Genomic DNA, 22,825 nt, shown 5'->3' with positions numbered 1-22,825 from the left:
TCATGTGGCAACAACATTGGTTCCGCCCTGGGTTGGTCCGAACGGTTTTGAGGTTACACCAAGATGTCCATGCTAGTCTGACAGTTGTATATCCGTGACCGCTGGGATAGAAATGTGTCATTCGTGATTTTCAAGCTTCGGTGCCTCCGTAAATGTAGCACCGCATTAAAATAAAGGGTTCGGGGACATTTTAATTAAAGCCATGGCTCGGGTTGTGAAAGTGTTTCGGACGCTGCGGAATCACTGGAAGAAGTCCACAGTCGCCGTGTGCGTCCTGTCTTACGGGGGTTACTGGCTGTATGGTAAACACTGGTGAGTATCTCAGCTTATGGCATTTCCACTGATCAGAGTACAGGCCTGTTCGTGTGTCTTACATTTTTTGTCTTTTGTCTTATCAGTGATAGTGTTCTGCGGACAGAGGCTTGTCTAGTGGCCAGGGTGAGGCATTACTTGTTCTTCCAAACTAATTGTCGGCCAAAGACATGATACAAATCAATCGTCTTCAAGTGCCCCTTATAAGTCCTAATCATCATCTTCATGTCTGATAGGAATTTGGGCGTCAACAGATCGCACCAGGGGAGCAGCTGAGGAAAGCAACAGTGATCTTGAACCCTGCAGCATGTGGGGGGTAAGAAAACAGAAATGTCAAACTTCTGACGTCAAGTTTGGTGTTGACTTCAAAAAACAGGTTTTTCTCAGAATATTTTCAGCTCCCTGTCTCAATCTTCCCTCAGGAAAGCCAACAACCTGTTTGAAAAGAATGCTGCTCCCATTTTACACCTGGCTGGTGTGGAGATAACAATAGTAAAGGTATGCCTATCTTTTCCCTTTCAATCCATCTGTGGTTTTAGTGTCTCTATTCAGGATTCTACTATGTGACACCATGATTGTTATTTATTGCCTGCTCCTCTACAGACAGATTATGAAGGCCAGGCAAAAAAACTGATGGAGTTGATGGAAAAGACAGACATGCTGATCGTAGCCGGAGGGGATGGCACCTTGCAGGAAGTCGTCACAGGCTTACTGCGAAGGCCAGATCAAGTAGGTGGCAGGCAGTCGTCGTGCTTTGGTTTAATGGTCACAGATCCAAACGTTTCTTTTAATAATGTCACTGATGGATGATTTATGGCTACAGGAAACACTCAGTAACACACCGATTGGATTCATTCCACTTGGCTCTCACAATTCCCTGAGTCCAAGTCTTCACCTCCTCAGTGACAACAAGGTCAAGTAAGTATCTCATCAGTATCATATCTAAAGATCCAGATGTGTAGTGGATGTGTCTCATTGAGTAAATATTTGCATTTTTCAGAGACATTACGTCAGCAACACTGTCCATTCTGCAGGGAGAAACTGTTCCTCTGGATGTGCTACAAATCAAAGTGAGAAAACTTAGAAAATTACAAAAGATTCCTGTTTATGTCCGCTCTTTTTTTTTTATGGTAAAATTAACAGATAGAATAAGTATGTTTTAAGTAATTTCATTCTTTCTTCATAATCAAGTAAAATGAAAGATTGTTTTATTTTTACAATGTGTGTGTTACTAGGGCGAGCAAGAGCAGCCAGTCTTCGCTCTGATGGGACTACGTTGGGGTGCATTCAGAGATGTGGCCGCAACAATAAGCAAGTAAGATTCCACAATTGGTCAATGGGACTATAATTCTGTGTAAACCGTGACATAATTCCCCATACATAAGAGTAATCAACCATATTTCCTCATAGATATTGGTACCTTGGACCACTGAAGACAAAAGCAGCACATTGGTTTAGCACTCTTCGGGTGAGGCTTTATTAAAACATGCGATTATCTCATTGATACAGTAGATGTTATGAGGTGAGATGTTGTATCTTACACTGTTGTAAAATCTTTCAGGAGTGGCCCCTTGTCCGAGAAGTCTCCGTGTCCTACTTGTCTCCCAGTCTTCGGCCACCTGACCTGCCCCCTCAGAAGCCCCTCAGACCCAGCCTGCTCTCCCGCATCGCCCGAAGATGGAGGAACTACTGGAACCCTCCTGTTGAAGGTAGCGTGTGTTACTGTGTCGATACTTGGACCACAGCATGGCAGTAAACTGAAGTTTTGAGAGTAAGAATGTTGGTGTGTGCGTGTTTGCTCAGAACCTCCAAAAGTGGAAGAGCCAGAGGTGTGGAGGGAGCAGAAGCTGTCTACGTTGGAGCTTTTTATTCAGACGCACAACAAAAACCCAGTGGAAATGGTCAGTGCAAAAAGAATTGTGCTTATAAAACCCTGTACCTGCTCTTATTGAGTGCTGACATGATCTCACATGTTGTAATTATTTCCTGTTTATTTGGACTTGCAGCGCATAAATGACTCCCTGATGATCTGTGCAGAACCAGACGACTTCACAGTGGGCGAGTTCATCACTGTCGGGTTAGTGGATTCTGTTTTTATAAGTAACAATAGAGGCCCAAACACATTATATGAAAGTTCATGTTTACGTTAATTCAATAAAAAATGCAAATGTTCTTCATTTTAGAAATAAAAAAGAAGAGGACCCAACTGTATTCACTAAAACCTCCACAAAACTGGAGGCCAGTGCTTGCCAGCTGCAGCTGCCAGAGGTCAGAAACCCTTTTACGTGACCTTATTGCAGTTTGTCACATCAAAGCAAAACTATTTTAGGATTGTCAGCTCACTTTTTAAAGCTCAGTATATTAGTTTTTGTCTTGACATCAAATTGTATGTCCTGACCCCGCAGGGTACCGCTGGCTTCTACAACATCGACAACGAGGAGTATGAAGCGGTGCCTGTGGAGATAAGGCTGTTGCCACGGAAACTACGCTTCTTCATCAATGCGGAGCGCAGGGAGCAGCTCCTCTTGCAGATGCAGTGATGGAAAAAAGAGATTAACCAGAAAGAAGACAGGAACAGTGAGACACAAACTGAAGTCAAGAAAAACACAAAAGCAAAGATCAAGATGCCATGAAACTCTGAAAACAGATGTTTGGATTAGGAGCCGTTTGAAATAAAAGAACGATTAATCTGTTTTGTTACATGTAAACATTACTTTAAATCATATGAGGAGGATTTTATTACATGTCATTGTATGTGAAAGGACCAAGGCTTTATTTCTTTAAGCCAGTAACTCATGTACAGGTTGTCTTACACATGGACTTTATGTTTACTAAATGGTTTTCTTTTTCCATCACAATTGAACTTGGTAAATAAATTAATGTCTGTCAAATTCAAGTGTGTTTAATCAGTGTGATATTTAGTATGGAAGAATTCAGCAGATGCCTGGTGTAGATAAGGGGCACAGGCATTTGTTTGAGGACTGAGAGTAGCTAATGAACCGAGAAGATTGTGGATACGTTTGAGGTAAATAGATGAAAGTATGAAAGAACACAGGTATGATCTGCAGCATTTGGAATGTGTTGCAAATGATCCAAGATCTTGGACCAGGAATTTGGCATCTCCCCGATGAGGCTGGGTCTGATCTGACAGATGGTGTAGACAGAAAATCTGCAGGATAAAACAAGTGGCTGCTATGCAGGCCTCTTATCATATTCGGTTGTTCAAGAAAACTAAGAGGAGGCTCTCGCTTTTATTTTGGTTGTGTTACTGGGCTGGTAAAATCTTTTTTGCAGAATGCTAGTGGATGACGGTACATTTACTTGATTACAATTTTGAGGTGGTTTTAGTTTATAATATAATGCTACTTTGTAGTTATAGCAACAGCTTCAGTTACTAGTTACTTTGTATATTAAGAATTTGCATACAAAGATCAACTTAATTTCAAATATAACATCTGAATATGATTAATTGTTATTGTGGTACCCCAGAGATTTAGTATCACATGTCCAAATAATTGGGGAATTCACAAGAGACAGATTAAACAAAAGAATGTTCACAATAGTCTCTCGTACAGGTCAACCTCTCAAAGTGCTGGAGCATACACTTCCCATAATACAACCAGGTAGCGGCGTTTTCTACTTGTCTTTTTCTAAAGGCCACCTCTTTCAAACCTCTCACTGCCAGTTTCTAACTTAAGGTTTCTGTTAAATCTTTAAGTCGGAGGCCCACACACTCAAAATAGCTCTGATGATGTCATCAGGGTCTTTTTAAAAAAACTTTGGAGCGCTCACTCCAGAGCCACAGAGGACATTGTACAACTGTTTCACAAGCTGAGCAGTTATCTTTTGTTTTGTACTTACAATCTGTGCATGTCTTGTGGCATATATTTTACACAAAAAAAATTGTTCACTTACAAAACTACAGTAGTGCATGTGTATTGTTACTGCTGCAACTTTTGAGTTTTGTCTGTTTGTTCTTGTATAGTTTCTATTTTATGCACATTTTTTTCTCTAAGTTTCTCCATTTAGCTGTAATCATTCTGTCCATGGGATCAACAAAGGATGATATTTTATAGGTTGCACAATTAATCATAATATAATCAAAATTGCAATATGGCCAAGTGCAATATCCTAAATCACAAGAAGCAGAAATTTTTTGATAAAGGTCAAATGTCTTTAAAAACATCTAATTTTCTTTACTCTGAAAGTTTGGGATAACAAGTCATGTAGTGTAGTGATTGGACACAATGTCAAAGAGATCTCTCTTTAAACGCAGGATTAGGAAAATGTGCCGATTACCATATTGTAGAAGAAGGGTTTTGCATATTTTAGGATCTTATTCAAATTCCCCCACAAGAAAAGATGTATTTTAAAAATGTATTTATTTTATAATTTTATATACACTATATTTATTTACAATGTTTGTGTGTGTTCACTGTTCTTTCTTAGGCAGACGACACATCAAATATGTCACTAGTTCATACAGCTGTTCTAATGACAGTGTCCTGCCGGGGCACAAAGCCCTGTGCTGTCTGGAAGTACGACTTCAGGCTGTCTCGGATTGACACTGCATCCTGCGATGCCCTGGCAGTTGACAGTCGTCCTGGCTCCAGCAGGCTGTTGTCCCCGGCAACCAGCCTCCTCCATTTACCTGGCAGAATCTCCCCTGATGCTGCTGTCCCGTCAACAAATTCAGGTGGGATGTATCTGGTTGTATGAGAGGCTGCAGCGTAGGTGTAGGTGAGCATGTTGTGCAGGGCCACACAGGCCTTAACCACGTCCACAGTCTGGTAGAGATCTATGGGCCGTCCCAGAATCCTCCAGCGGGCAGCCAGAACACCAAAAGCATTTTCGATCACTCTCCTGGCCCTTGAGTGGCGATAATTGTAGACTGTCTGTGCATCATCAAGGTTGATACCTACAAGCGAAGAGATGTAACACATTAGACCACACTGAAAGCAGAGAACAAATGTATGATGTTAAGGGAATGGCAAATCTGCTGATGTCAGAATAGATTACCTGAATATGGCCTCATCAAATGTACATTCAGTGGGAATGCTTCATCGCCCAGGAACACATGTGGTGTTGAGGTGTTCGTGTCATTCAGAGGGGCGGGTGGAGGAAGATCCAGGGTCCCCTGCAGAATTTGTGATCCAAATACACTCTCCCGGAAAATCCCACCGTCACTTTCGCGCCCAAATGCACCGATGTCCAGCACGGTGAAGCGATACTCTGCATCGCAGGCGGCCAAAAGCACGACAGACCTGTCTTTGTTATGGAAGCTGTCACTCCCCGGGCCGGCTGGTGCCTTGGTTTGCACGAGTCTCGCATCAATGGCTCCCACGCAGTTTGGAAAGTTCCAAACTCTCCAGAAATCACAGGCGATGCGGGTCCAGTCTCTGGCCGTGGGTGACAACACAAAGTCCTTTCTCAGCGCCTTCCAGATGGCCTGACACACCTCGGACACAATCGAAGACAACGTCGCCGCATCTAGCTGGCAGCTGAGCGCAAAACTTTCCTGGTCACTGCCTGATGCGAGTAACCTCAAAGTCATAGCCAGCTTCTCTTGCAAACTCACCGCCAGCCTGCTGCGAGTTTCGTGTTGTGTGAACGGTTCAATGCGATGCAGCAGCTCATCAAAACGGAGAGCGGACATGCGAAAGTAGCTGAAGTGCATTTCCTCGTCGAGAGCGCGCATTGGCCCCAGAACACGGTCAAATTCCCCGGCGACAAGTCGCTTTGCGAGTAAGCGACGGGCAGGCCGCCTCCTTTTGTGTTGCATTTGTCGTTTTAAAAGCCACAAACAGATCATTTCTTCCTCCGCAAGCAGGAGCTCCTGTGCACTGCGGGCCGCCATGTTGGATAGTGACGCTCTTCCGGCAACACGGTTGACGTTCTTCTTCGTTGGAAGTTCCGGCAGGCTGTACGAAGCTGCTGCCCTCCACCGGTATAAAGTAGTCACTTCAGTTCATATTCTAGTAGCCGACAATCAAATTTCAACTGAAAGGAAAGACTTCTAATCAACCAGGTGGTAACGGCTCCTTAACTGGATTGACACTTGCTACCTCTTGGCTAGTAACATTAGCTGTAATGTTAGCCTCCTGGCCATTGATCACCTCTTTAGCCTGGTTGGAGGCAGCTTTCTGAGCGCACAAAAAGAAAAAACACATTCTCCATTTCATAATAATTTGGGTTTAAAGCTCTTGCCAGCTCCATCCCGTTCTATTCCTCTTTCCTGGCATTCCAGTTTTTGTACAGGTCTTGGCACAGCAAGGAAATTCACTCCCAACATTAGCTAGTAGCTAGTTTAGGTGGGTAAATATCCAGCTCAGGTCATGTGGCTTCCACATGCAGTCCACTGTTGACATTTTAATAAAAATAAAAATCAAATTTGGTCACCTGTATTTCAGTTAAACATTATTATTGCAGGCCTCCACCACCCCCCTTAGCGGCTGGGCCCCATAAAGCCCTCCCCCATGGACGGCCCTGGATGTAGGTTAAATGGGATCGTGTAAGAGGAAACTGAAATTGTTTTTAAAGGATAAAAACAGAGGATTAGATAACACCTAAACTGTATCAATGTTTTATTGTTTTACAATGGCAGTACAGTGAAATTAACAGTTGCTCATGCTATTGAGTTCATGTGTACATTTACTGACATCTCTTTACAGTGTTTCACATTAGTAGAGGTGAAGACTTATTTGTTATTCAGTGAACACTCCTGATTTACATTACAATCAAGAAGAAAACAGATGTGTTTCGGATGTGTTGCTGCATGTGTGCAATATTTTTGCTGTCTTTGACATTCAGTAGAGTGACACGCTGTACAAACGACTTATTTAGCTAATGCTGGTACACACCGGTGAACGGCTCTACAAAGAAGGCATTTTATACAGTGGTGTGTGTTGTGTACATTCCCTTTTACATTAAACATACACCTGTAAAGCCAATATAGACAGAGGCAAGATTTGCCTATACGTCTGTTGACGAGTAAATAGACCAGTCAGAGTGAACAGGTTTCACTGGCGACGGTAAGGTCACTGGGAACAATGTACTTAATCTTTCAGCAAATACTGTTGACGCACATACAGAAATGAGTCAGTCACTTTGCTGCAGTAATTTTGAGAAAATCACATTTCTTTAAGGCCCCATTTAAACAACACAGCTTACGTGCCCTTCTCTTTCAAATACAATACTTAGTGCACTTTTTTTACTTTTTAACCAACCCAGAAAACATCTTTGGGGGCGGTCAAGTCAAAACAGTATAGGCCAAGACCATTAGTAGTTTTTAAACCTGGAGATCAGCCTGCGACAGATCATTACTGAAATTGTGACAATGAAAAAGAATGAATATTTGTAGACCATTGAATGAAAAAGACATGTTTTTAAAAATTACTTGGTGTTTTAGCTTGCAAATGCATACAAGGCGAGTATCAGCCTCATGTGTTCCAACATGGAACAAATTATCGCTCTGATTGGCAACGTGATGGATGAAATAAACCAGTCTGCCAGGGTAATTCAAAAGACACATTTGGCTCGTCTCTAGAGCTGGATACGCTCAATGGGGCTGTGATGAAAAGACCGAGAGAAACCGTCAGTTGAATCTGCCCGTAGAGGAGGAGTTAAAGCTTCTGCTCAGCCCTCACTGTGACAAACGCCACATCTCCAAAATCACAAAGAGATCTTTGTCAAGGACACAGACAAGCAGAGAGGGTCTCTTTGAAGCTGATCAACAAGTAAACTACAAACGGCTCCATCAAGGACTTAACAGTTTCAAAAGAGGTGGATAAGCTTATGCTGATTAACCAGCCTTGAGACTCAAATAAAAATTCAAGCCTGTATACAGTGCAACACACACACACACAAAACCCCTCCACTCCATAACCGTTGGATGGCTCAGTCGTAAACGTAGCAATAAAAAAAAGGTACAGTTAAGTATGATCACTGTGTGCATCAGGAGATAGTCCAGTGTTGGACATGGTGCAGCATTCATGATAAATTAGTGTTTAAGAGTCACAGTCATTGACAATTCAAGAACCTCAGCTGAACACGACGTATGACGGTAAAACAAAGCACAAAGGTTTCCAGAACAGCACGCTCAAACACAGAGACACATTATCAGACCGACCTCGTGTTGAAGGTGCATCAAGGTGAGCAAAGTATTTAACAGCATTTCCCCTCTTGTTCTTTGACTCACCGTCATAATAATCCATCCCAGTTATAAAAAGAGGATATCTTACAAACATATCTTACCTTACAATTGTGAGAGAATAGTTTTTAAAAAAAAAAAAGCATTTACATGGAGAAGCCCGATAATTTCAATTAACATAGAGACTCCTATTGCTTCCTTTTTAAAAGGCAAATTAAGTTTCCAAAGTAGCTTTATCAAGACGAGGAACATGATCATCCACGTATGGTATCATTTCAAATGGTCGCACATTATGACGGCTCAAATCTCTCATTAGATATATTTGAAGGATCTTCAGCAGTGGAAACGTGCCCACATTATATGAATCTATTCTTCAGACAAAGTGTTAAGTGGACACCAAAGCTGCAGGAGTGTGTTGTTTCAGTGTCTTCTTCATCGTGATGGGTGCAGATGAGAATCATTCTGCTGTGAAACCTGATGATACTTTTATCCAGTGCTTCAGTCATGGCCACATAAGCCGGAATCAAAGTCAAACAAGGACACACAAAAAAAAAATCATTACATGACATAAGGTGTGAGTGGCTTTAAGAGCTCACCGCTGTCAAGCGTCACTGTCCGCTGGGCAGGAGTTTCGTCAGCCACCACGGACCGGTACACAAAATGTCCTCAGCCTCCACAGCGGTTGGGAACAGTCTCCGCAGGTCAGATGAGACACACACAGAGGGAAAACAGACACCCAGGAGGGGACAGCAGGCAACAGATGGAAGTCCCGGGGTGGAGGCAGTGTCTTCAGTGTCTTGGTGTGTGCGTGGGCCTTGAAGGCACAAATATCCAGTGGCAATCCAAGTATCCCAGACTGAGGGGGGGCCCTCAGGGGCAGCAGAGGTTGTCTATGATCAGTGTGATGTCAAAACCGTACACCTCCAGCAGGTCGACCAGGAAGGAGCGATCGCCCTGGGGATCCAGCCCCATGGCCCTCACGTGCTCAGCGGTGAGGGTGGGATCAATGCTCCCTGCTACCTCGGACAGGGTCTGGAAGATGCGGTTATTCAGCTCCATGAAGAATCTAGGACAGGATTAAAAACAGCTCCGTCATGCCTTGGTCCCCCGCATTTTCCTACAATTATAACACCAACAGTACCACCTGTGATTATGACTCAAGTAGCAGCTACGAGTACGCTTGCCAAGGACTCACAGAATAAAAAGATCCTCTTCAGTTGATGTGCAGTCTCCATCCACCTCCTGAGAGTACAGCAACAATTGCCTGGGGAAAAAAAATTACAATCAATCAATCATTATGAAATCTGAATGATAGGATCTTGAGGCCTCTAATCTTTTTAATTTTGCAGCATTTTCTTTATAACTGAATAAAATCAGATCATTTGACAGTAAACATGATGCTATTTTAGCTGTGCTACAGTGCGTAGTGTACCTCTGCTCCGTCAGTTTCCTGTACTTTTCCTTATCTGCCGCATTCAGTCGGAGAAGCGGCTGCAAGTGGCTCCTGTGCGTTTTCACATTCTGGTTATCAATGTAGACGTCGTACAGCTCCTTCTTCTCCTCGAATATCTTCTCTGTTGTGCCTTGGAAAGGAAATATGGAAGCATGCTCACAAATAAGGGATCATTTCCATAGATTATACGTAGCATTTACAAGCATTTACATGCAGTAGAGCTTCACTCACAGGCCACGTATGACATCTCTGTTTCCAGGGCAGTGATGTCGGCTACGTTGATGTAGAAGAAAGGTCGTAATTCAGGCACAGAGACACCGATTCCAGGTAAAGAGACGTTGGCCAGACAGCAACAGCAATACACTGAGGGAGCACAAGAACACAGGGGATGAAACATATTCATGGAAAGAGAAATAAAAGACCAGTTAGGTTGCAGCATTAGTGCATTTATCAGACGCTGAGCTTTAAGTGTGGAAGAACAACAAGGACAGAATCTGTGCTGCAGCCACAGATTAAATAGCACTTGTCTTTGTGTGAGCATGCATGTTTGAGCTTCTCACCCCGGTAGCAGACCACGCCTACAGGTGGAGGCGAGAAGATGAGGAGACGTTTCCTAAGCAGCGCAAACTTCCACAGCACCATTATCTGCTCCCCGAAGAACTGGATGAACTGGGACATGCAGCCAGCTGGGTGGGTGATCTGCAGCGAGAAAACAAAAAAAGATTTTTTTAAATTATTTGTTGTTTTTTTATTTTGAGGTCGTTTTCTGACTGAGCAAACATGCTGTTCTGCTGCTGCCAGACCTTCATTTCTGGGTGCATACAGCGGTTGATGGTGGTGACGCTCCAGGTTGGGCAGGCGGTGACCAGCCCGTTTCCCATAGGGGGAAGGACCGCCTTCTTATCCTCATAGAAGGCCTCCAGGGGAGAATACTGTCCTGGACACTGCAGCTGGTGTCTACAAGGCAATAACAGGAGGAGGAGGAGAGAGAGAGAAGAATCATGTCGGGTCAGTTTTGGAGTTGTATATTTAAGCAGATTCAGCTTGCTTGAGTGTATTTACACAAATCACACATGCATATTAAAAGGTCCCATATTATGCACTTTTGTAGGTTAATACTTTTATTTTGGGTGCCTACTAGAAAATGATTACATGCTTTTAAAGGTCAAAAACAACATTATTCTTCTCAAACTGTTGATTTCTGCAGCACCTCTATTCACCCTCTGTCTGACTGCTCTGTTTTAGTGCCTGTCTCTTTAAAAAGGTGCAATATGTAAGAATTGGCCCTCTGTCAAATTCATACTCCAAACAAACAGGCGGCAGCATTTCACCAGAGTAGCCGCTAACTGCTGCTAACTGTAGCTGCCCTTCGCTAGTTAGCTCAGTTAGCCATGCAGCTGGCTGTTCAGACTGGGAGCTCAGGAACCAGGGGGCTGTTAGTGTTCACACCGCTAGCACAGGGGCTTTGGACTGGGACAGGTTGAGGCTAACTTCAGTAGGTAACTGCGCAACACAATACATAGACATCATAATGCAAAATTCCTACGTATTGCCCCTTGAAGGCCTCTATCCTAACAAGCTCTGCTCTGAGCAGGCAGGATGTTTCTGAAACCCTGGCTGCGCTGGGTGCGTGCAATTGTGACATCACAACCTTTCAGACGTCCTGATTCCTCGTTCAAAGTCACAGTCTCCAAGACCTGCTTTATACTAAGAAAGAAAGAAAATCTCACTTTCTACGTTATGAGACCTTTAATGATCTGCACGTCATGTTTGCAGCTCATGCAGAGTCATCCGACAGATTTACAGACAATTACTAAAGCACGCATCTGAAACTATCCACTCAAACTGATCCAATCTGCTACACACTGTAAAGGGAAGTCTATGTGGAGGAATTCTGTATTCAGTATCAGACACTATCAGGTCATCTATAATGCAAGATCACAGATTGTGCTTGGTTAGTCAGCATCGCTTGTTCTTAAATTGCATTGCGGGATCACTTGAGGCCACTCACATTACATAAACACCACTTTTTTAAATTAGATTCAGCCACATCGACTCATGCTTTACATATTTCTACCACCACCCGAGGCATCTGCTCACTACTGTAAAAAAGCCACAGTAGCCACACATAAACTAGATCACCACACTCCGTTCAGATGAATTCAGATCCACTTGTACTTGCTGGTAACCTGAGCCGACTGTGGCTGTGTCACATATTTATGCATAGTCAATGAGGAGATAAGCTTTTTTCGTGAGAGGACTGAAGCAGAAGAGCAGAGTTACTGAAGAGAGGAGAGGCTGTCAAGGCTCCTTCCACTTCCTCGCTTAGACTTCATACAAAAACTGCATGTAAATGGGCCCTGGTGACGATAGCTGTAACTGGGACTCGAGGCTCATGTTTAATAGATGAGAAGAAATTTGAACAAAGAAGCAAGGACAGGAGGTGCACACATAAGAAGGAAAACTAGGAGAGAAATAAGGTAAACAGAATACCAACAGGGTGGTGCACAGGCAGCAAAATAGGATACACACACAGGACAGTATGTCTTACCTGACTTGGTTCTCCAGGAAGTGCATGTAGCGGTAGAGCAGAGTGTAGGAGGGAGACAGAATTCCCACAGACTTCATCCTCGCTCCTCGCTCCAGCTCACTCTCCACAGGCATGTTCGCAAAACAGGCCAGCCCAAAGTAGGAGCCTTTACGGAAATATCTAGCCAAGGGGCAAAACAAAGGGGAGGGGTAAACACGCAGTGACAGAACTCTGGCAGGGATTGAAAAGACGCACGTTTCCTCTATACATACATGAAGTCGCTGGTGATCCGATGGGAACCGCTGGCCATTGACTTGAACTCAACTCCGTCTAGATTGACGTCGTGAGGCAAGCACCACTCCACCATATTCCCTGCCATTCACACGGAAATTAAACCATGAAGTTACTTCCCACACGGACTACTTTCATCCTGACCGCTTCCCCTAATTCTGCGTGTCAGTCACGCTGTCGCAGGAGGTCAGACAGAGAGAAAGTACTGACTCAGCAACTGTGACTTTCTATACCTTGGCCTCTTCCATATATTAAGGGGGCATTATGTAGTTTTGGAGAAGAAATTTACAAATTTACATAATCATAATACATCATCATAATGTCATAGGCATTTTTTTTTCCATAACTGAATAAACAAGCTGTTCTCAGAGGAAAATAAGGCCCCCAGATCACTGTTTGAAGCTAGAAAGGTGGCAGGGTCCGCCAGCTATAAACAAAGTTATAAAGTATGAGATTGTGTTGTCCTTTAAGGTCAGTTTGTTTAGGCATTAAAAAAAAAATCAGTCAATGAAGTTCCTTCTCTTCTGATTAAAAACAACATAGTGCACCTTTAAGTACCAACACCCTGGCCTTGTTTGCTGAACTATTGACTATATTTTTTGTCTATTTTGAAGTACAGTCTTCTATTAGGACTGTCTAATCTAATAATCTGATCTAATAATCCAATAGGACTGTTTTCCCTTGTTCCAGCCTGGGCTTCAGTCACTCAGCTCCTGCTCACAGTATGTTTGAAGGCGTGTAAATCAGACCAGGAAGTTCATTTCTTTTGGAAGGGCTGCCCCACTGGTTTGATTGTGAATCTTTATATCTGGGTCTTGAAAGTTAAAATGCTTGACAACACCACCTCTATAATGTCTTTGGTTAAGAGCAGCATTACCCCTTCACTCCCATGACTCAGTATAATGCACCGAAGCACATCAGACAGAGAGACGTTTCAGGATAACGATCCTTCAGATTGTCTGGTCGACAACAATTTGACCGATGACAGATAAGAAATCACATGCTTTTCCTGCAATTCGCTCGCTTACCTGATCTTGTATCAAAGGTAACCACGAACACAGCCACGATCTGGTCCTTTTCCTCCCACTGATCCCTCACCGAGAGGCCCGGGAAGGGAATATGACGGTCTGTGCCGAGGGTGTGCGGGCGATCCCACCCGTGCCCGCAGAGCACTGTTCGCGGGCGGCCCGGGCTTCCGTCCCCGCTGGCAATAACAGCTGTTAGACTCTTCGTCGGACTGCAGGTTATGGCGGTGGTGGTGGTGCCGCTGCTCCACCCAGTAACAGCCGCGGTGCCTGTCGGTGAGCGACGCCCGGCTGGCTGCGAACTTTTCGCCGGCGGTGCGTCGTCCTCCCTCGGCGGCGCGGGCTGCGGAGCGGCCGCCTGGTTCGGATCGGGCGGTGGGATCTCCTCCCAGTCCAGCAGCGGGGCTCGGTCCGACTGCTTCACCATGGTGCTGCGGCTGCCTCCGGGGACTCGGGAAGGGAGACAAATATGACTAAAGTCCGCTGTCCGGTTGAACTAAAACACACTAAACGCGGTGCTGGAGCCGGATCATGATGTCCTGCTGCCTGCTGGGTTGTTTTCTGTGTATTTGTAAGCGTGTCACATCCACCGACGGGCTGCCTCTCCTCCTCCTGTCTCACTGTTTTGATGACGTCGGTGACTTCCGCCCACGTGTCTATATTACTATTTAATACAATGACCTAATTTCAGTTATGGACTATTAACTTTGCCCACAATCATTCATTTTATTATAACATTCACACAGAGATTCCGCTTTAACGTGCTTGTTGTACTTTAGTCTATTACAGGTTGGTTAATGGTATTTTCATGTTGTTAACTCCGTGTATTTATGTACCCATACACATTTAACAGTTAGATTCTCATAGTTTTAGTGGGACCGCTGTAAAAAAAAAAAGTTGTTTACGCAATTAACAGCCATTTTAAAGTCAGGTGTGCTGTTTATGAACAAGTCAGCCAATCAGAGGGCTAGATGTGTTGACCCGGGGGCATAGATCATTTAAACAGGAAGTCATTTACATACAAGGCGCGAAATTTAAGCGTGGTGGTGGATGGGGGAAGGCGACTCGTTCGTGAGTATGCATCATGTATCATCATACAACATACATTATTACTCAAGCATAAAGTACACACTGGTGTGTGAGTGAGTGAGTCATAATGTGAAGCTTCTGTTGAGCTTTCAAATATGTCTGAAAATAACATCACAGCTTGACAGATGTGACGCTTTTCAACTGTCTTGCTTGATGTGGTGTGCAGAATGTGTTCTTCAATGGGTGTGGTGGAGGTCAACAGTGAGCTGACAGTAGGATATACTGGATATATATAGGCCTACTGCTTTTGAGGTCAAGAGAGTATAATTTTTTCTTCCAAAGAGACTTGAATGCAAGCATAATAATCTAAAGCGTGCTGAATTTAAAAAAACAGTATTTTTTGCTCTCCAGTGGTAATCAAATACAGGATTAAGCATATTAAACCAAACCTTTGCCAAAACTCAGGCCCCAAGCATGGCGGCATTGTATGACGGGATCAGCCAGCAGCTGGACTTCACTAGCTGTGGAGAGGAGGGGAGCAGCAGCAGTGACAACAGTTCAGATGACTATACCTCTAGGATCCGGAGTCCCAGGATTTGCAGTCCCAGGATCCAGAGTCCCAGGATTCGCAGTCCCAGCTCTGCGTGCAGGACGCCCCGGGTGCAGCGCCACCGCAGCAGAAGCAACACCATATCTTCCCCTGTAGAGTGCACCAGCCCCATACCTTACGCTTCCTGGAAGAAACTGAGGCTCTGTGACTCTCCGAACACTCCTAAGGTGGGGAATAATTCAGACTGATTGTACTTAAGTGTGCCCCCTGTGGTCATGAATTGAGTCTCAGTATGTCAAAGCAGTTTAACTTGATGAACTGTATTTCTCTCTATATTTCCCCTGTAGAGCTTACTATCAAAGTCGTCCCAGCCTTGCTCCAGCACTAAGATAAGTCGCAATCAGAGGGCCCTGCGTTTCACCGCAGCTGCTCCTAACTACGTCCATGCACCTTGTGTCAATGTGAATCCTTTCACCCCTGACACAGTGCGCAGGAACAGCGAGCTGCAGTGGAGGAACAGTTGTAGGAGTGATGATGATGAAGATTATGGACGCAGGTAACTATTGCTGAATGTTGTATCATCATCTGTATTAACTGTGAACCCTAGTGCATTTTCAGCCGCCTTATGCAGATTTGTTTAATGATCATGTCTGGAAAATCGCCCAAATGTGTAATTTAGAACATCTCCAGTCACATTGAAATCAGTCCATTAACTGTGTGGGTGTCTCATAAGATTGAATGCACTACTTTGGCTCTGATGCAGCAGGAATCTGCAAAGTAACTAGTAACTAAAGTTGTCAAAATAAAGTACAATATTTGTCTCCAAAATGTAGTGAAGTGGAAGTATCGGAAAACAGAAGTACTCAAGGAAGGTACAAGTGCCTCAAGATTGTACTTAGGTACAGTACTTGAGTGAATGTACTTCACTGGGTATGGCCTTAAAATGATATTGTGATATTTTTTGGCTATATTGCAATACATTATATACTGGTAAAGGCCAGTATTAGAACATGTAGAACAATCTGATAAGTTGAGGCATCAAATGTCATCACTTTACTGTAACACAGCCTTTTAAAACCAGGAAAAGGTACCACTTTGGCCATATCACTATATAAAAACATCCAAAATCAATTTGTTTTTAATGCCACTACTCATAGGCCTGACTTTAATCCCTTCATGATGCAGTTTTGTTCTGAACTATATAAAAAGGTCTAAAGGCCCTCTTTAACCTTTCAGGTTGAAACACAGCTTAACGTCATCTGAGGAGGATGATGAAGCCTTTCTCCCACCAAAGGTACAACTATTTTTATCAGTGCTTTCTGCTCGATGTGCGCCTCCCTCTCAGATGCCTCTGATATGATTTCATCATCAGGCTTTGTCATCCTCGCCTGCCTCCTCACTTCTTGTTTTGTCCAAAAATTACATGCTGCCAGTCCTGCTTCCGGGATTTCTCTAAGGAATCTCCAGCTCCGTCAGACTCTTCCACCTCTTTCATTATGGAAGTACGACCATATTTGGTGATGCATGAAAGAGGTTCCCCGGTTCTTCTGGCTAATCAAACTCGAGACTGATGACGCGTGTTGCTCCTTTTTAGAAATGTCTTTTGGTTTAACCACAAGGGCCTCCCGTCTGTTTATCTGGCAGAGACGAGCCATCCAAGCCTTCATGCTGTCGCGCTATGAGAGCGAGTTCCTGGAGCTGGAGTGCATTGGCGTGGGTGAATTTGGGGCAGTTTATAAGTGTGTGAAGAGGCTGGATGGTTGCTGGTACGCCATTAAACGCTCTCGCCGACCCCTGGCAGGCTCTGCCAATGAGTGAGTCAGCATTATGTCGTGTCTCTGCCAGAATCAGATCAGTCCACTTGTTTTACTGTTCCTGACTTGATCAAATTTATCCTTGACTGTATTTCTTTTTTTTTTTTATGTCCTCAGGCAGTTGGCCCTGAAGGAAGTGTATGCGCATGCTGTTCTTGGGCACCACCCACATGTTGTTCGCTATTATTCAGCATGGGCAGAAGACGATCACATGATTATTCAGAATGAATACTGTGATGGTTGGTTTCTCCTTACGGTCAAAAACGGTTTAGGAAGACTTTTGACAAGACAATTTTTGGTTGATTTTGAATTATGTGGTTTCTTTAACGTGTGTGTTTGTGGCAGGTGGAAGTCTCAACGATGCCATCGTGAAGAAGGAGATGCAGGGTGAGCTGTTTTCGGAGGCCGAGTTGAAAGATCTGCTCTTACAGGTGTCGATGGGGCTGAAGTACATCCACAGCTCGGGCCTCGTACACCTGGACATCAAACCAAGTATGCCTCATTGAGCAGTTTGTATTTCTTATATTGTCCAGTCTTTTAAAAAATCTGCCTTGTTTCAACTCTTTTGTAGGTAATATATTCATTTGCCAGCGTCCCAGTGCTGCAGCTGAAGGGGAGAGTGAGGAGGAAGATGATGGAAGCACTTCAGCAGGAGTCATTTACAAAATTGGTATTACTGTACATGGCATGTTTTCTAAATTTCTACCTTAAATGTTTGATTGCTGTAAAATCTGATTCTTGTTGTTTTCTACAGGGGATCTGGGTCATGTGACGTCAACCAACAGCCCTCAAGTTGAGGAAGGGGACAGCCGTTTTCTGGCCAGTGAGGTCCTGCATGAGGTAAAAATGTTAAAAGCAAAGTAGTCATGGTCTCTCATTTGGTTGAACCTCACTGCAGATCAAAAAATGTCCAGTGTGTAGAGTTTAGTGGCATCTAGTGGTGAGGTTGCAGATTGAAGATCCCTCGTGTCACCCTCCTATAGAAATGCTCAATGTCCACTGTAGACCCAGTGTCACTTGGTTTGTCCATTCTGGGCTACTGTAGAAAAATCGTTGCACAACCTGGGGGACTCTGTGGAAGAGGACCCACTCCTTATGTACTGTAGATACAAACTCATTCTAAGGTAACAAAACACTGAAAGAAAACATAATTATGAATATTAGATTTCTGAAACCCCAGTAAATCTTGCACACTGGACCTTTTTTAAAAAAATAAAATAAAATGAATAAAATCTAAAATTCACATGTTCAGTTGTATTTGCGTTGTTTCTCGTGCTCATTTCAGCTATGTCTCTGCTCTCCAGGATTACAGCAACCTCCCCAAGGCAGACATCTTTGCTCTGGGCCTCACGGTGCTGCTGGCAGCCGGCGCTCCTCCCATGCCGCAAAATGGAGATGAGTGGCACAGCCTTAGAGAGGGGAAGCTCCCCAAACTGCCCCAGGAGCTATCGGCTCCCTTCAGAAGCCTACTTCAGGTACTCCTTTATTTTTGGGCTGATGTTTTTGTCATGATGTTTGAATATTTTAATCCAAAATAATCTAAAGGGATTTGATTTTCAAGATGTCGTCTCAATGGATAGCATGTTTATGTTGTAACAAAAGCATTTAAATTCACTCCTGTTACTAGCGTAGCTTGTCGAAAATACCTTTTGTTTGTTTTTTTTCTTTATTTCAGTTGTTGCTGGATCCAGACCTCACAAAGCGTCTATCTGCCAGGGAGCTGTGCAAGCACACAGTCTTAAGGGAGGAGAGGACTGGGAGGCTGGCTGCTCAGCTACGAAGAGAGCTCAATGTAGAGAAGTTCAGGACTGCAATGCTTGAAAAGTAATAGGGGGGAAAATAAGTTTAAATTTAACCTTAATAAATTGGTCCTGCTTTATACTCGCATGCTGATGCCGGTTAAAAGCAGTCACTTATTTCCATTTTCTCCTCAGGGAGCTGCAGGAGGCTCGTCAGGCTGCTTTGTCACCCAAGCAGAGCCTCCCTCCTGGGCTGAAACCCCCTGCTAAGATGGGGCCTCTTCCAAAATCAGGGAGGAGGCTTGTCGGTAGGAAGACTGCCCGATCCATGAGCTTTGGTTGCCCAGGATATGGAGTGTGATGGGACGTTGTGAGGCCCCAAGGCTCGACCGCAGTGTGACTCCTTCTGCAACAAGGTGGTGGCACAAATGTAGCAATTCTTCATGAGAAGACCACGTGACAAAATCCCTGATACAGTAAAGGTTTTGCTGGAACTGATTGAAATAACTGGATGGACAACCCTACGAGTCGTCAGAGTGGACACAGTTCAACTGGTTTTAAAGGACTAATCTGCCTTTTTGAGTGATTTTCAACTGCTTGTTACTGCCACAGACCATTGTACTTAACCAAAGACTGTTTTTTTAAGTGTAAATAAACTTTTAAGCATTTTATCAGACGGGTTTTGTCTTTTTTGATTTTCGCTGTGCAGCTCCAGGGTTAATGGTTTACCCTGCAATCCAAAAAAGTCCACTGTTCAAGCAGGGACTTTCCAGTGGTGTGTTGCTCATCTTATCTTTGACTCCAGCTAACTGTGACTGTGGACTCAGGAAGTATGAGCCAGCGTGCTGTAAATTCAGTTGTTTTGTTTTGCAGGTCATGTGTTACACTGTTTGTGACAATACTTTAATAAACATCAGGTCACAGCTACCCAAAGTGGTAGTTTACTATCAATCTCACAGGTTTCTATTAAGATAATTAAAGATACCCTGGACACATTTCAGGCTCTGTCATATGCCTTTCCGAGGCCACTAGTGGAAGACTACTTTTCATTTTTCTGTTCCAACTAAACCCTTATTTGCGTTTTTTATAATGGGGTTTCAGTTTTGTTTTATGTTCAGACTTGCTGGGGCGATTTCCGACGACATGAACGCATCATTTGGACCTCCCGCTACTCTCGCTGTGTGACGTAAGTTCAGGACGTGCAGTTGTTTTCGTGCTGCTCACACAGTCACACTCAGATCAGCCACTGCAGCAGCGCGGCTGGCTGGTGCTCTACATGGCGCATCACTAACCAAGAAACTGTTAATTGTATGAAGTTAACGCTAAACGCTGACGCACCCGGCACAGGAAACGACTGTGAGTAAGATGAGAAACACTTTCGAAACTTATTTAGCTACAGACAACAGTTTTGGTTTTGCTAAGTCAAGTTAACTTTGACGCCCGCAAGATAAGATAGCTAATGTATCGATAACCAAACGTTAGCATTAGCTTGTCGTCCTAGCTAGCTTGCAGTCCAATCACAACAATTTCCTGAATGCGGTCTAGTTGTTGTGGTTTCCCCCGGATTACATTTGTTACATGTGACATGAATATAACTTTTTAAATGTCCCTTTGTGTAAACTGAAGTCACCTCCCTCCATGGTGCAACTTTTTGAGCTGGTTAGTGTTTGTTTCACTAACATTATCCTCATCGCTCTTCCTCAGGCTGAGATGGATGACCTGGGAAATCTTAACAGTGGCAAAAACGCCGCCCTGGTCATTTTAGCCTTCCTTCAAGCGGACTGTAGAGATTCAGAGTACAGCAAGAATCTTCAGTCCTTGGCCCAGGAAATAAACCTCAACCGGGACATCAATTGCAATGGCCTCGTGGAAGACCATTTGGAGGATGGAGACCTCGAATCTGATGGTGGTCATTTGTCTGGTAGCATCACAGATGCTGTACGTGATATCCAGCCTTCAGTTGGGGTGCTTGGTGAGTGATAGCTACGATGTGTATATTGTGTCAGATGATTCTGAAAACAAAATGCAAGCCTTAAGGTAACAGGCTCACTCACATCTGAAGTTTAACGCACCTGTTTAACCATGTAATGGAGAAGCTCTCACTTAATATCAGCCCAGAAGTCAAAGCATTGACATTCACATCTGATCAGTTGTTTTCAGCTGTTTAAAAAAACAACCTGTGCCTCAAATAGAAAGCAGGAAGTGACAGCCGTCAACCATTTCATGTAGCCAGTGTCTCATTAGATGCAAACTTACATCCACATTTATGCATCTCTCACTTGATTACTGTATGTGTTCAAAACCTACATCATAAAATGTGCTACAGAGGTGAAATATGTGATAGGTTTTTAATTTTATGATAGATTTACAAATACATTTAATGAGGGCTCATTTCTGCATGTTCATTTTCTGGAAAAGAATAATAATAATTTCTTTGTCCTTCCTGTTGGATCCAGAAACAAACATGTTGACTCCTTTTCCTGTAGGGAACCGTGCAGATGCAGAAGTCTTCCGGCAGGTTGCAGAGGGTCTGAGAGAAATTGCAGCCCAGCTTGAACACAATGTTGTAGCTCAGGCGACGCAGAACCTGAGCAGGAACATAAACGCCTCCACTTCTGAAGTGAGTCATTTTTGAATTGTTGATGTTTTGATGGTTAGTGTCTGTCACAGAGAGGACAAACTATTTAGTTTATAATTGCTTTCAAATGAACATTCAGTTTTTTTTGTTAGAGGCCAAATTTTCCTATATTTAACTAGGGCTCAAGTGACAGAAGTGTCTTTATCAATTTGTAGATTTTTCTTTTTAAAAGTTGGTCAAAAATAATGACATGATAAAAGTCAAATTGCCAATAGGTAAAAATATCCCAAACTGCTTTGTACAGAGACACAAACTCCATATGTAACAAAGAGATCATCACACAGCCTGAGCTTATCTGCACACTTTGTGGCTGACTAAAGTAACTTAAATACTCAGAACAGCACTTTTCTGTTGCTGCAGCAACATGCTGTTAATCTTACACACCTTCCTACTTGACGTTGGCCCTATTGGCTCCTATGAAAGCAGGATATTTTACTCTTTCTTTTTGTTTTCTAGGAGTGGGGAGAACACCTTTCCTTTGAGGTGGAGAGGGTGATGAGGCAGGGCGTAAGTCTGAAGGATCTACCCAAGGAACGTGTCATCTTGGCCCTGAGTCTCACCCTGGTGAAGGGAGTGTGCGAGCAGGCCCCCCAATGTCTAAAAAACCTCTTCCAAACGGCCGTGCAGTACATTATCAGCTCTGCATGGGCCAGGTGACTTTTGAGCTGCGGGCTGTGAGGAAATTACTTAGAACACAGCTGAAGCTGAAACTGACACCTGCTCCTTGTGACCAGTTGACTGTGTAATTGGTTGTGTTGACTTGCCGCTAGTGAGAACACTTCGTACGAAGGAAAGTGGTGATGACTCATTTTTGTCACCATAATTTGAAGAAGGGAAATTTTGTTTCTAACACTTGAATTTTTCCCTTCCTTGATGCGCTCTAATTTGCATTGCTTATGTTTACTGTTTAAGTGTATGTTTTCGTTTTATACTTGAAATACATGATTTCTTTGCATTCAATTACTTTACTTTTGACATATACAGTTCATGTATGTGTATTGTTTGTGTACCTTAAATAAATAAATTGTTACCAGGATTGAGTTTAATTTCAATCTCAAAACAATACTGTAAGTGTATATTTTTACATATCATATTTACATACATAGGGGCTGTGTGGAACGTCTGTATTGTGCTGGAAGTCAGTCGATAGTTTATGTTAGTGGACTCCTATTCTACAATAATGTTGGTTGCTTTTGCTCTTTGTTTGCCTACATGAAACCGCTCCTAACAAGGTCTGTGGAGTATCCTGGGTGATGATTTCTGGAAAGAGCGATTCTGTTGAGTTTTTAAAATGT

At 43.5% G+C, this 22,825-nt stretch overlaps 5 protein-coding genes across 5 annotated transcripts; 3 read left to right on the top strand and 2 right to left on the bottom strand.

Moving 5' to 3' along the window:
• Window positions 1–43: 43 nt before the first annotated feature.
• Window positions 44–3,208, top strand: agk (acylglycerol kinase). The gene is made up of 14 exons (XM_084363270.1): window positions 44–312; window positions 399–438; window positions 549–628; window positions 735–810; window positions 916–1,041; window positions 1,136–1,230; window positions 1,313–1,382; window positions 1,548–1,627; window positions 1,723–1,780; window positions 1,874–2,021; window positions 2,116–2,213; window positions 2,319–2,389; window positions 2,496–2,580; window positions 2,718–3,208. Exons 1-14 carry the CDS (start codon window positions 203–205, stop codon window positions 2,850–2,852), a joined length of 1,272 nt encoding a protein of 423 aa, XP_084219396.1. The 5' UTR covers window positions 44–202; the 3' UTR covers window positions 2,853–3,208.
• Window positions 3,209–4,662: 1,454 nt separating this feature from the next.
• On the bottom strand, window positions 4,663–6,199 carry LOC311263736 (uncharacterized protein). Its single transcript, XM_084364010.1, has 2 exons — window positions 5,332–6,199; window positions 4,663–5,230 (listed from the first exon to the last, which is right to left on the bottom strand). The coding sequence occupies exons 1-2, from the start codon at window positions 6,167–6,169 to the stop codon at window positions 4,791–4,793; spliced, it is 1,278 nt and encodes a 425-aa protein (XP_084220136.1). The 5' UTR covers window positions 6,170–6,199; the 3' UTR covers window positions 4,663–4,790.
• A 682-nt stretch (window positions 6,200–6,881) lies between these two features.
• On the bottom strand, window positions 6,882–14,311 carry dennd11 (DENN domain containing 11). Its single transcript, XM_084365318.1, has 9 exons — window positions 13,764–14,311; window positions 12,717–12,816; window positions 12,466–12,624; window positions 10,718–10,871; window positions 10,475–10,613; window positions 10,146–10,277; window positions 9,894–10,044; window positions 9,657–9,725; window positions 6,882–9,527 (listed from the first exon to the last, which is right to left on the bottom strand). The coding sequence occupies exons 1-9, from the start codon at window positions 14,185–14,187 to the stop codon at window positions 9,332–9,334; spliced, it is 1,524 nt and encodes a 507-aa protein (XP_084221444.1). The 5' UTR covers window positions 14,188–14,311; the 3' UTR covers window positions 6,882–9,331.
• A 413-nt stretch (window positions 14,312–14,724) lies between these two features.
• Window positions 14,725–19,563, top strand: wee2 (WEE2 oocyte meiosis inhibiting kinase). The gene is made up of 12 exons (XM_084365317.1): window positions 14,725–14,831; window positions 15,255–15,566; window positions 15,687–15,895; window positions 16,576–16,633; window positions 16,984–17,153; window positions 17,271–17,392; window positions 17,499–17,645; window positions 17,725–17,823; window positions 17,908–17,993; window positions 18,458–18,628; window positions 18,829–18,977; window positions 19,088–19,563. Exons 1-12 carry the CDS (start codon window positions 14,811–14,813, stop codon window positions 19,251–19,253), a joined length of 1,710 nt encoding a protein of 569 aa, XP_084221443.1. The 5' UTR covers window positions 14,725–14,810; the 3' UTR covers window positions 19,254–19,563.
• A 544-nt stretch (window positions 19,564–20,107) lies between these two features.
• bida (BH3 interacting domain death agonist) lies at window positions 20,108–22,566 on the top strand. Its single transcript, XM_084363982.1, has 4 exons — window positions 20,108–20,248; window positions 20,597–20,864; window positions 21,379–21,512; window positions 21,987–22,566. The coding sequence occupies exons 2-4, from the start codon at window positions 20,603–20,605 to the stop codon at window positions 22,185–22,187; spliced, it is 597 nt and encodes a 198-aa protein (XP_084220108.1). The 5' UTR covers window positions 20,108–20,248; window positions 20,597–20,602; the 3' UTR covers window positions 22,188–22,566.
• The last annotated feature ends 259 nt before the right edge of the window (window positions 22,567–22,825 follow it).

Source organism: Pagrus pagrus (assembly GCF_965226575.1).
Source record: "Pagrus pagrus genome assembly, chromosome: 10".
Taxonomy (NCBI): Eukaryota; Metazoa; Chordata; class Actinopteri; order Spariformes; family Sparidae; genus Pagrus; species Pagrus pagrus.
This window is presented reverse-complemented; position numbering and strand designations above follow the sequence as displayed.